The following is a 13,872-nucleotide window of genomic DNA, read 5'->3' as shown; positions in this document are numbered from 1 at the left end:
AAAAAAAAAAAAAAAAAAAAAATCTCTAGCTGTGATTGTGGATCTGTCTCTCTTTCTTTCCTTTTTGAAACTCTTATTAGGTACATTCAAATTTAGGATTTTTGTTTTCCTATTGAATTGACCTTAAAATGTTAGAAAATGTTTTATTTATTATAATCTTGCCTTGTCATACACTTTGCCTTACATTGTATAGCCACTTCAACTTTCTTTTTGTTAGCGATGGCACAGTATTTTTTTCTGTCCTTTTCCTTTCAACCTTTCTGTGTTCTCATATTTAAAGTTGTCTCCTGTAAACAATGCGTAGTTTTATGTGTGTTCTTTTAGTGATGTTTTAACCATTTTTTTTTTCCAGACAAGGTCTCACTTTGTTGCCCAGGCTGGAATACAGTGACGTTATCATGGCACATTGCAGCTTTGACGTCCTGGGCTCGAGATCCTCCTGCCTCAGCCACCTGAGTAGCTGAGCCTATAGGTGTGTGCCATCATGACTAGATGTGTGCCATCATGGCCAGCTCATTAAAAAAATTTTTTTTGTGGAGACAGGGTCTCACTATATGGCCTAGGCTCGTCTTGAACTCTTGGGCTCAAGCAGTCCTTATGCTTTGGCCTCCCAAAGTGCTGGGATTATAGGTGTGAGCCACTGTACCTTTTCCATTAGTATTTAATATAATTACTTAAACATAATTGGGTTTAAGTCTGCCTGTTCTTTATCTCATTTCTTTTTTATTCCTTCTCTCACTTTATTTTTATTTTTAATTTTTTTTGGAGATGGGGTTTTACCATGTTGGCCAGGCTGGTCTCGAACTCCTGACCTCAGGTAATCAGCCTGCCTCAGCCTCCCAAAGTGCTGGGATTACAGGCATGAGCCACCACGCCTGGCTTTCTCACTTTTCTTTGATTAATCAAGTATTATTTTAAGATGACAGCAAGATTTCAAAAGTATTCTACTTACTCTGTATTTTCTTTTTTCTGTAATTAACTTAAACATGATTGGGTTTAAGTCTACCTGTTGTTGTCTCATTTCTTCTTTATTCCTTCTCTCACTTTTTTTTTTGATTAATCAAGTATTTTAAGATGACACCAAGATTTCAAAAAGGTAACAAGTATTCTACTTATTCTGTATTTCTTTCTTTTTTTTTTTTTTGAGACAGGGTCTCACTCTGTCACCCAGGCTAGAGTACAGTGGCATGACATGGCTCACTGCAGCCTCAACCTCTTGGGCTCCAGCAGTCTTCCAACCTTAGACTCCTGAGTAGCTGGAACCACAGGCATGTACTACTATACCTAGCTATTTTTTTTATAGAGGTAGAGTTTTGCCTTGTTGCCCAGGCTGGTCTGGAACTCCTGAGCTCAAATGATCTGCCTGCCTCAGCCTCCCAAAGTGGACCTTGCCTGGACTATTTATTCTTTCTTTCTTTTAATAACTCCCCTCTTCCACCTCCCCCCAACGAAGTCTCGCTCTGTCACCCAGGCTGGGGCACAGTGGCACAATCTTTGCTCACTGCAACCTCTGCCTCCCAGGTTCAAGCCCTTCTCCTGCCTCAGCCTTCTGAGTAGCCGGGATTATAGGCGCCTGCTACCATGCCCAGCTAATCTTTGTATTTTTAGTAGAAACGGGTTCACCATGTTGACCAGGCTGTTCTCAAACTTCTGACTTTTAGTGATCCATCCACCTTGGACTCCCAAAGTGCTGGGATTACAGGTGTGAGCCACCACACCTGGCCTCTTTATTTCTTTTTAGTTATGTATCCTTTTGTTATTCTTTTGGTGGTTTCCCTAAAGGTTTCACTATACATTACTTTAAATTAGTTCTTTTACCACTTCCCAAATAAATGAAGTTATAACTCTTGTCACCATCCTGTCGTATTAATCATTCTTTTTTTGAGACGGAGTCTCACTCTGTTGTGCAGGCTGGAGTGCAGTGGTGTGATCTCGGCTCACTGCAATCTTTGTCTCCTGGGCTCAAGCAATTCTCCTGCCTCAACCTCCCAAGTAGCTGGAATTGCAGGAACATATCACCACACCCAGCTATTTTCTCTATTTTTAGTGGAGACGGAGTTTTGCTGTGTTGCCCTGGCTGGTCTTGAACTCCTGACATCAGGTGATCCACCTGCCTCCGCCTCCCAAAGTGCTGGGATTACAAGTATGAGCCACCATGCTCAGCCCTGCCTTATCACATATATTATAAAAATTTCAAGACATTATTACTGTTGTTTTAAAGTCAATATTCACTTGCTTACCTACCTATATATGTTTTTTTTTTTTTTTTTTTTTTTTTGTAAGGGAGTTTCACTCTTGTTGTCCAGGCTAGAGTGCAGTGGTATGATCTCGACTCACTGCAGTCTCTGCCTCCTGGGTTCAAGCAGTTCTGCCTCAGCCTCCGAAGTAGCTGGGATTATAGGCGTGTGCCACCAGGCCTGGCTACTTTTGTATTTTTAGTAGAGACGAGGCTTCTCCATGTTGGTCAGGCTGGTCTCGAACTCCTGACCTCGGGTGATCCACCCGCCTCAGCCTCCCGAAGTACTGGGATTACAGCCGTGAGCCACTGTGCCTGGATACCTACTTATATATCTTTTCTCGTATTTTAATTTCTTCTTCTGGTTTTATGGGACCTATTTGTGGTAATTTTTTTCGGTCTGTGCAACTTATTTTGGTATTTCTTTAAATGAAGGTTTGGCCGGGCATGGTGGCTTACGCCTGTAATCCAGCACTTTGGGAGGCCGAGGTGGGTGAATCACCTGAGGTCAGGAGTTCGAGACCAGCCTGGCTAACATTGTGAAACCCCTTCTCTACTAAAAGTACAAAAATTAGCTGGATGTGGTGGTGTGCACTTGTAATTGCAGCTATTTGGGAGGCTGAGGCAGGAGAATTGCTAGGAGGCAGAGGTTGCAGTGATCCAGGATTGTGCCACTGCACTCCAGCCTGCGCAACGGAGCAAGACTCTGTCTCTAAGAACAAAGAACACAAAATCTTTTAACAGTTGACAGTGACTTCACTAGCTGTGGAATTCTGGTTCAAGAGGTTTTTTTTTCCCCCCCAGCACATTAAGGATGTCCTCCTATTGCCTTATGCCTTCCTCAATGTTGAAAATTTAGCAATCCTATTGCTTCTTTGAAAATAATGTTTTTTTGGTCTGGTGGCTTTTAAGATTTTTATTTTGTCTTTGATTTTCAGCAGTTTTACTCTGTTGTCCTGTAGTCATGATCTATTGCTGTATAACAAATCACCCCAAAATTTAGCAGCTTAAAACTACACTGATTTATTACTATCTGCCCGTCTGTAAGTCCAGGCACAGCTCAGGTGGGTTCTTTGTTTCCTTTTCTCTGAAGATGCATTCAAAATGTTGGCAGAGCTGGGGTTTTAGCTGAAGTCTTGATGGGGAAGGAATATGCTCCCAAACTCATGTAGTTTTGGTGAGATTTAGTTCCTGGAGGGTTGTTTGACCAAGGCTATTGGCAACCCTCCGTTCCTTCCCCTTGGTCTTTCCGGTCTGATAGCTTGAGTTATCAAGATGAGAGCTGATAAGACAGTAGAGCCTTAGTGAGACAAAAGTCACAATTATAACCTAATCACAGAAGTAGTATCCTTTCAATGTTACTGTATTCTGAAGTAACTGAGGACGGGATTTCACAAGTCTATGACTAAGAAGTTTGGGCACTATTAGAGGGCTTGTCAGAAGCTGCCTTTCACATGCACACCTAGGTGGTTTTCTTTGCATTTCTTTTGCTTGGGTTCTCTGAACTTTCTGAATAAGTGGCGTGATATCAAATAGTTTAATGTGTAATTAAAGTCCCAAGTGGAAAGGATAGAGGGCAGAAATAGTTTGAAGCAATAATGACTAAGCGTTGTTGAACATCTGGACCATCTCTAGGTCTGCTGCTATTGACCATTTCCTCTCTTGACCATGGGTCACATATCTGGCTTTTTTGTGTATCTCGTCATTTATTGAGGTATGCTGTCACTTTTTGTGTAAAAAGAGTAGAGGCTGCAGTAATGTATTTACTCCTGGTAAAGATTATGCTCTTTTCTCCCTCATGCAGTTAGTGCATGAAACAGGGTCAATCGCCAGGCGCAGTGGCTCACGCCTGTAATCCTAGCACTTCGGGAGGCTGAGGTGGGTGGACCACCTGAGGTCAGGAGTTCAAGACCAGCCTGGCCATCATGGTGAAACCCCATCTTTATTTTATTTTATTTATTTATTTATTTATTTTGAGACAGAGTCTCACTCTGTTGCCAGGCGCTAGGCTGGAGTGCAGTGGCACAATCTCGGCTCACTGCAACCTCCGCCTCCCGGGTTCAAGCAATTCTCCTGCTTCAGCCTCCCGAGTAGCTGGGACTACAGGCGCATGCCACCACACCCAGCTAATTTTTGTATTTTTAGTGAAGACAGGGTTTCACCATGTTGGCCAGGATGGTCTCGATCTCTTGACCTCGTGATCCGCCCGCCTCACCCTCCCAAAGTGCTGGGATTACAGGCTTGAGCCACCGTGCCCGGCCGAAACCCCATCTTTAAAAAATAAATAAATAAATAAAATAAAAAAGAAACAGGGTCATTCTAATTTGTAATTATCATCTCTGATCTTAGTTACATTCAGTTAATCACTGGCTTTGTATACTTTGAGGTGGCATCAAGACTTTCCCTTCCAGCAGTTTGGCATTTGGGCACTCTTTTTTTTTGAGATGCAGTTTTGCTCTTGTTACCAGGCTGGAGTGCAATGGCGCGATCTCGGCTTACCGCAACCTCTGCCTCCTGGGTTCAGGCAATTCTCCTGCCTCAGCCTCCTGAGTAGCTGCGATTACAGGCACGCACCACCATGCCCAGCTAATTTTGTGTATTTTTAGTAGAGACGGGGTTTCACCATGTTGACCAGGATGGCCTCGATGTCTTGACCTCGTGATCCACCTGTGTCGGCCTCCCAAAGTGCTGGGATTACAGGCGTGAGCCACCGTGCCCAGCTGGGCACTCTTGAAATCCCTGAGATGTCTTATTTTTTTGTAGTGAAGTTGCCACCTTTCCAAACTTTGTGATATCTTGTTCTACTTTGTACCTAACTGCCAGCTTTTTAGGTTACTACAGAGTTCTCTCTACCTTGCAGTCCTGCTCTGGGCTTTCCATGTCAGAAGAGATTTTCCACTGTGTTGTTCTATCTGTAGCCTTAGGAGGGCCTCCGTGGTACACTTGGAATGTAAGGTTTTTTTCCAGGGCTGCCTGACTATAGTGTTTGGGCCTTATGCAGTTGGTGAAGGCCTGTGAAAAAAAATTGTGGTAGATGTGCAGACTTACTGTGACTGAGGCTCCTTAGGATTCTGGTCAGTCATGCCAGCCACAAGTTTGTTAGAGGTTTGAATGGCTTTTTCTTATTCTTGTCTGAGGTCAGTTCTTTCTGCCTCTCTGCTAGGAATGAAAGCAGCTATGAGTCCCTTTTCTTTACTTATTTTTGAGATGGAATTTCACTCATTCCCCAGCCTGGAGTGCAATGACATGATCTTGGCTTACTGCAACCTCTGCGTCCTGGGTTTAAGTGATTCTTCTGCCTCAGCCTCCCAGGTTCGAGCGATTTTTGTACCTCAGCCTCCCAAGTGGATGGTATTACACATGCATGCCCACCACCAAGCCCAGATAATTTTTTTTTTTTTTTTTTTTGAGATGGAGTTTCGCTCTTGTTACCCAGGCTGGAGTGCAATGGCGCGATCTCGGCTCACCGCAACCTCCGTCTCCTGGGTTCAGGCAATTCTCCTGCCTCAGCCTCCTGAGTAGCTGGGATTACAGGCACACGCCACCATGCCCAGCTAATTTTTTGTATTTTTAGTAGAGACGGGGTTTCACCATGTTGACCAGGATGGTCTCGATCTCTTGACCTTGTGATCCACCCGCCTCGGCCTCCCAAAGTTCTGGGATTACAGGCTTGAGCCACCGCGCCCGGCCCCAGATAATTTTTGTATTTTTTTTTTTTTTTTTTTTTTTTTTTTTTTAGTAGAGATGGAGTTTTACCATTTTGGCCAGGCTGGTCTCAAACTCCTGACTTCAGGTGATCCACCTGCCTCAGCCTCCCAAAGTGCTGGGGTTACAGGTTGAGCCACTGCGCTTGCCCCGAGTCCCTTTTGTGTTCACAGAAAAGCTTGTACTTTCTGGGATTAGTTAATGTACATTTTTGTTTCTTCAGCTGTGATGGGTTTAAACATTTTTAAAAAGTTTATCTAGCTTGTTCTTATTGTAGAGATGAGAGCAATAGTTTCTCACTTTATCTTTTACGTTGGAGTAAATAATTATTTTTATTTTATGTATTTATTTTTTGAGATGAGTCTCGCTCTGTTGCCCAGGCTGGAGGGCAGTGGCATGATCTTGGCTCACTGCAACCTCTGCCTCCCAGGTTCAAGCGATTCTTCTGCCTCAACCCCCCCAGTAGCTAGGATTACAGGCCTGTGCCACCATGCCTAGCTAATTTTTGCGTTTTTAGTAGAGACAGGGTTTTGCCATGTTGGCTAGGCTGGTCTTGAGCTCCTGACCTCAGGTGATCCACCTGCCTGAGCTTCCTAAAGTGCAGGGATTACAGGTGTGAGCCACTGTGCCCATCCAAATGATTATTTTTAATTTAAAATTATAAGAGATGTATAATTGTTTGTAGTTATTCGTAGGTATATCTACTTTCGGTTCCTGGCACCTAGTAGTCTGTCAATACTTACTGAAAGCATTAATGTTTTTTACTGCCTAGTATATTGTTGAGAACCAGTTATCCCTGATTTGGTTACTAGATGATGTCTTGTATGATCTTTGCTATCTTAACATCTCTCTCAAAGATGTGTGTTTCACTTACAGGCCAGTTAGGGTTTTTTTTTTTTTGAGACGGAATCTTGCTCTGTCACCAAGGTGGAGTGCAGTGGCGCTATCTCAGCTCACTGAAACCTCTGCCCAGGTTCAAGCAGTTCCCCTGCCTCAGCCTCCTGAGTAGCTGAGACTACAGGTGCGCGCCACCACACCTGGCTATTTTTTTGTTTTTTTGTAGAGACAGGGCTTCACCATGTTGACCAGGATAGTCTCGATCTTCTGACCTTGTGATCCACCTGCCTTGGCCTCCAAAGTGCTGGGATTACAGGTGTGAGCCACTGCGCCCGGCCAATTTATTTTTTTTAGATGGAGTTTCATTCTTGTTGCTCAGGCTTGGGCGCAGTGGCACGATCTTGGCTCACTGCAACCTCCGCCTCCCATGTTCAAGTGATTCTCTTGCCTCAGCCTCCCAAGTAGCAGGGAATAAAGGATTGTGCCACCATGACTGGCTAATTTTGTATTTTAGTAGAGACAGGGTTTCACCGTGTTGGTCAGGCTAGTGATCCACCTGCCTTGGCCTTCCAAAGTGCTGGGATTACAGGTGTGAGCCAGTGTACCTGGCCCAGTTAGCATAATTTTGAGTGAAGTCTTGATTTCAAGTCTTGAGATTAGGTTTTGTTAGTGCTCCAACCTTTATTCTTTTTCAAAGGTGCTTTACTAGATCATTTGCATATAAATTTTAGAACAAAATTGTCAATTTCTACAAAATTCCTGCTAAAGTTTTGAGTGTTACAGGTTTGAATCTGTACATTTAAACAAATTTATTTTAAAAAATAAATTTTATTTAGATTGTTTTTAATGTCTCTCAGCATGTTTTGTAGTTTTCAGTATATGTTTTTCATGTTTTGTCAGAATTGTCCCTAAGTATTCAATAGTATTTGGTATTATTAAAGTGCTGTCATTAAAACTTGCTCTCCAACTAGGTCTTGTCCAATAAGCATGTGGCTCCTGATCATCTGTTGCAAATCTGCCAACGCATCGGGCCTATGTTGGATAAAGAAATTCCACCCAGTATTTCAAGAGTCACTTCTTTACTTGGTGCAGGAAGGCAGTCTTTGCTACGTACAGCAAAAGGTACCTTAATTTGAAGAAGTGTTCTGCTTTGTATTAATAGCCTAATAATTATTATAATTGTGAAGTAATGTAAGCATTGTAGAAGAAAGGTGATAATGTAACTATAAATCATGCTGTGGACTATAACATTCTCTGCATTTAGCATAGAACATTGAATTTTATTACATAAGTGTTTAATGGGTCCTTCTGCATTGAAAAGTTGATAAAGATACAGATGTTAAGCTAAAAAGCTTGAATTTATTCTGAGATGCGTTTGAGGTTTTATCAATGTGAGTTCTTAATTTTCCATTTTGTAGCTCACTCATAACTTCATTGAGTGTAATTGTATGTGTCTAATAAACTCTTTAAATGCTAGAAGTATTTCATTTGATATTTAGCTTCTGAAAGCCCTTTGTTATAAAGGGAAGTGATTTTCTAAATTTGGTAGCAGCTTGAAAACAAGCATCAAAAATGTAAAATTGCATGGTTCTTTTTTTACTAATTAATTTTTTTGCCAAGTTATGTGCTAGGAAAATGTTTGAAATTGCTATTCTTTTTCTGTTAGCTTGGTATATATGACTTAGACTAAGTATATGTATGTGATATAATCTATGTGTACATGTGGCCAAACTGCTAATGGGCAAAGATTGTTGGTTCTTCTGATCCTGAGCATAAATCAAGTTCATCCCATGATTAGTTTTTATTATGAGCTATTGCTGATGTGCTGCTACCTCTTGGATGCACCACCAGTATAAAGCTTAATTGAGAAAGAACACCCCTCCCTCATAGTTCAATGCCAGACTGGTTTGTTAGCTTTAGTTGTTTCTTAGTGCTCAAGCCATACCACCCTGTGGCACTAATCAGGAAACTGTTTATATTCTTCCTCTTCTGTGTCCCTATTCACTTTGTAATTATTCTATTTTAGCTGGTTATATGGTAGTTAATGGGTAGCCTGTTTCCTTTTGTTTTCTTTACTTGTGTCAAGCTCCATGTTGTTGTTGTGTGATGAGCAGTGATTTAGAACTGGCAGACCTTAGAAGAGACTTTAGCAAGCTGCCCTAGGGTAGGGGCCATATTCTCTATTTGTTTTGTACTGGTACCACAGGAGGATGCCTTGTAACTGCTCTTTGGTCATGATAGTGGCAATGAATCCATTCATGTAAAATGCAATATGGCTGTTAGTTTGGGGCACCCGAGGCTCAGTAGAGGTTTAGTATGATGCCTTCCTTCTCTTTCTGAGTTGTGAAGAAACTAATTTCTGGCACAGTGTGACTGCTTAAAACCTATATTCTGCTGCCATCTCCTGTAGAGGAGAGCAGACTTTTTTTTCTTAGTGCATTTACTGGTAGGTCAAGGAGGGATGGACTTTGAATTAGTGTTCAGACTCACAGATCTTACATATGTGTTCTTCAGTAGAGGATTTTCTATGATCCTAAAACGAAGGGAAAGCTGTATAATTTGTCAGTAGTTCCTAACGAGGGAGACTAAAGTCATGGCAGTATTGGCCAAATTAATTTTAAAACTGAATAAGTCATGAATTTTCATATAACTCAAATTTTACCTCATAAAAGCTTCCATTTTTGAAAAGTTGGATCAGTTGTAAGACCTTATCTTTAATATTGTATGATATAATTCTACATTGAAAAATAAACATTTACTTGGCATCAATTGGGACTTGGAGTCGAAAGATCTGGTTTCATGGTCCATCTTTACCAGTCATTTTCTGTGGATCTCTTTAAAGGTCCTGGAACCTTTGAGCCTCAGTTACCTCACTTGTAAATTGGCAAAAATACCTACCTCACAGGGTTGTTGTGAGGATTCAATGAGATAATGTATGTTGAAAGCACTTTGTGAATTGTAAAGTGCTACACAAATGTTAGTTGTTGTTGCTGCTGTATCTGAGATGTCTTAATTTTCTTTTCCTTCAGAAATAGTCTAATAAACCTCCAGGGCTTTTCTGTTAAAGTATATTAGTTGGTAAAATGTTGAATAAACAGTTTATTACAATATACGTAAGTATTCTATAAAATCTTCTTTGGGGTTAACTTTCAAGATTTTATGTGTATCTAAAATTCATTTTAAAGACTGCAGGCACACAGTTTGGAAGGGCTCTGCCTTTGCTGCTCTTCATAGAGGAAGACCTCCTGAAATGCCAGTGAATTATGGTTCCCCACCTAATCTTGGTAAGTAAGGTTGGCCTTTAAGATACCTGAAATCATTCTTTCTTAAATTTCTTGATAACCTTTATGAATGCTATATTAAAATTTAAAAGGAAATACTTGTTAAAATGTTGTTTTAATAGTAATGTGTATCAAATTTCAAATTAATTAAAATTACTAAAAATAAAGTTAATGAAAAAGAATCTTATTGTAGTAAGAAATTTCTATTAGTGAATATAGAAGAAAGAATTGGGAAGAAATTGTGTCCTTAGGGTTTCTTGAACATAGATTTTTGTGACCCTCTAGAAGTAGTTATACAAATTTTAGATTTTTCCATATTGGCTCTCCCTTAACCATTTTTATTGTTTTTATTTCCTAGTGGAGATACATCGAGGAAAACAACTCACAGGGTGTTCTACTTTTAGTACAGCATTTCCAGGAACTATGTATCAACATATAAAAATGCACAGAAGGATTCTCGGACATCTATCTGCTGTTTACTGTGTAGCATTTGATAGGACAGGACATAGAATCTTTACAGTGAGTTAACATTTTAAACTTTATTTCATGTAATCTAGAGTACTTTAGTGTGCTTCAGAATCATCTAGGAAGTCTTACAAAATATGTAGATTCTGTTTCCCATCCTCACAGATTTTGATTCAGTAGGTATGGTGTGGCTTCCATGAATTTGTGTTTTCAAATAAGTGCTCCAAGTGATTCAGCTGAAGATAGTCAGGACTGTGTGCTGTTTGAGAGACAGTGATTCAGAGTAGTGGTTCTTAAGTGGGATATTTAAGGATGCTTAAAAATAGGCATACCTAATACTTTCCCTCTAGCATGTTCTAGACTTACTGAATTATATTACATTGTAATTAATCTAAATATATGTATTAACTGTAAATCCCTCAAAATAGAAAGCTCCTCAGACCTCTATAAGCGATTCCTCTTCACATTAACCAATCACTGTTTCAGGAAAATGAATTGATTATAAAATAACCCATTAGTCTTCAAGTAAGTATTAAAAAAGATCTGAAAACATTTGGAATTTATCATTTTAATGTTTTAAGGGTAAATTAGGATAGGTGAGAAGTCTAAGTTTAAATTGCAGGTGTGCAATTCAGAATAGCTAATCAAATGTTTCTTGAATGAATGGGTGCTGGCTAGTACTGTAAACTTCAAACTGTGTTGTTTGTGAAGAAGCTATTCCCACCATTTTTGTCTTTGGGATTGCAACTTAGTCCTGTTTCTCACACTATGAAATATAGATCTGTTCTAACATTCATCAAATTTTTTAGCTTGGTGTGAATAGACTAACATTTAGCCATTGTTAGTTGATATAAGAGAGCCAAGAACTTTGAGTTGGACTTACTGCTTTGCAGAAAACTTGGGGGAAAATAGTGTTGATAATGGAGTCTGACCCATAGAAATGATAACTTGATGGCACCTCTATGTAGACTTTCTTTGCTTTAAAGAAAAATACTATTATTCCATAAGTGTTCTGACTGTAAGTCATAATTTATTACATAAATAACAGTATTCTATAGTTGGAAAGAGAGAAGTTAAAGATAGTTCATTTGGATGGCATATAAAAGGTATTCTTTTAATATTATTTAAAAGATTTGCTGTGCTAACATTAATTTTTGGGTATATTTTTCCTTAGGGTTCAGATGATTGTTTGGTAAAGATTTGGTCAACACATAATGGCCGCTTGTTATCTACATTAAGAGGCCATTCTGCAGAAATATCAGATATGGCAGTAAACTATGAGAATACAATGATTGCTGCGGGGAGCTGTGATAAAATTATTAGAGTGTGGTGCTTGAGGACTTGTGCCCCAGTTGCTGTGCTCCAAGGACACACAGGATCAATTACATCTTTACAGGTAAACTTTTAGCTTAGGGGGCACATTCCTATATATGTTTTTACCTTTTTCTTTAAAATAGTTTCTTTGGAATTGAGAAGTAGTAAGATGTTTTTTAGTAACTATACATTTTAAGTAACAGAAATGATATTCATCCTTCCACAGATCATGGAAGGCTGATGAAATAAAGATCTAATGCATATTTACATGAAGGCTTATTGATTTTTTGGGGCTTATGGTTGAACTGGATGTGTGTCAGTTACAAACTGGTGGTATATTATTTTCAACTTTAAAACTTGTGGATTTTGCTAAGTTGATTTTCTTTTTCTTTTTCTTTTTTTTTTTTTTTTTATATTTATTTTTTTTTTTTTTTTGATTTTCTTTTTCTTTTTCTTTTTTTTTTTTTTTTTTGAGACTGAGTCTTGCTCTGTTGCCCAAGCTGGAGTGCAGTGGTATGATCTCCGTTCACTGCAACCTCCGCCTCACCGATATAAGTGATTCTTATGCCTCTGCTTCCCGAGTAGCAGGTTGTCCACCACCATGCCCGGCTAACTTTTTTGTATTTTTAGTGGAGAGAGAGGGTTTCATTGTGTTGGCCAGGCTGGTCTTGAACTCCTGACTTCAAGTGATCTGCCTGCCTCGGCCTCTTAAAGTTGTTGGGATTTTACAGGCGTGAGCCACGGCTCTCTGCCACTAATTGATTTAATTTGGCAAAATATTTAAAGTTTTTTTCACAATAAGCAGAGGATAATTTTGAACATATATGGAGTAGGCAGAATAGTATAATGAATCCCTATGTACCTGTCAACCCATGGCCAGTTCTTTCCTAAGTGCTTCATCTTATACTTAAAGCAAATCCTAGATTTTATATCATGTCTTTTGCAGTATTTCTTTATGTATTTCTAAAAGATAAAGATTCTCTTCCCCCTTTTTTTCATAGCAACTGTTACGGGAGGAAAAGACTCTTTTTTAAAACAACTACAACAGTATTATCACATGGTTTATTGATGTTCAGGTTTCCAGTTGTCTCATAAGTGGTATTTTATTTAGGTCATTTCAATCAGGAGCAGAACAAAGCCTGCATGTTACAATTGATTGCTATAGACTAAAAGAAACTTAAAATATAAATTTCACCTATGTATGCAGTCAAAAAACATTATCTTGCAGTTTCTTTGTTGAAGGACCTAGGTTATCTGTAGTTTCCCCACAGTTTGGATGTTGCCAATTGTTAAACTACATCCTGTTGGAGTAGTTAAATATATTTCTCTGTGTTTCTATTAAGTTGGTTTTTGGATCTAGAGCAGTGGTTCTCTTTAATGTGCATGAGAATCACCTAGAGGGCTTGATTAAAACATTGTTAGGGACTACCCTTAAAGATTCTGATTCAAAACATCTGGAGTGGGGTGTGAGAATTTCATTTTTAAGAAGTCTTCAGATGCTGATGCTGCTTTTTCCATGGACAATGCTTTCAGGATCACCAGTAGAGAATTGATCACGTTGGGGTGTAAGTCCGTCCATCAGAAGGCACAAAATGTCTAGTGTTTTTCTGTGTTACTCGCTGGTGATCGTTGCCTTACGTTCATTAGTTACTAGGGACAGAAAATGCTGCTGTTAGTAGTGCAAGGTTCTTGGCTGTGAGTTGATAGAAATTAATAGGAGGCCGAGCAGGCTTCCCAGACAGTATTTATTAAGACTTATGCCTAGTGGTGGCTCATGCCTGTAATTCCAGCACTTTGGGGAAGCTAAGATGGGAGGATCACTTGAGCTCACAGATTTGAGACCAGCCTGGGCAATACAGCAAGCCTCCCCGCCACCACCAACAAAAAAAGTCGTTTGGCCTCGTGGCATATGCCTGTAGTCTCAGTACTCCTGAGGCTGAGGGAGAATTGTTTGAGCCAGGAGGTTGAGGCTGCAGTGAGGTGTGATTGTACCAGTGCATTCCAGCCTGGGTGACACAGTGAGACTGTCTTAAA

At 39.8% G+C, this 13,872-nt stretch overlaps 1 protein-coding gene across 1 annotated transcript in view; it reads left to right on the top strand.

Moving 5' to 3' along the window:
• Window positions 1-13,872, top strand: part of BRWD1 (bromodomain and WD repeat domain containing 1) — a 142,346-nt gene that overhangs the window by 8,930 nt on the left and 119,544 nt on the right. The window contains exons 5-8 of the mRNA XM_037737689.1: window positions 7,750-7,900; window positions 9,964-10,062; window positions 10,418-10,578; window positions 11,699-11,920. Coding sequence (XP_037593617.1) covers window positions 7,750-7,900; window positions 9,964-10,062; window positions 10,418-10,578; window positions 11,699-11,920 — 633 coding nt within the window. The remainder of the gene's footprint in view (window positions 1-7,749; window positions 7,901-9,963; window positions 10,063-10,417; window positions 10,579-11,698; window positions 11,921-13,872) is intronic.

Source organism: Cebus imitator, unplaced genomic scaffold (assembly GCF_001604975.1).
Source record: "Cebus imitator isolate Cc_AM_T3 unplaced genomic scaffold, Cebus_imitator-1.0 Scaffold41, whole genome shotgun sequence".
NCBI classification, from domain to species: domain Eukaryota; kingdom Metazoa; phylum Chordata; class Mammalia; order Primates; family Cebidae; genus Cebus; species Cebus imitator.
Note: the sequence above shows the minus strand (reverse complement) of the source record. Positions and strands in the feature narration are given on the sequence as shown.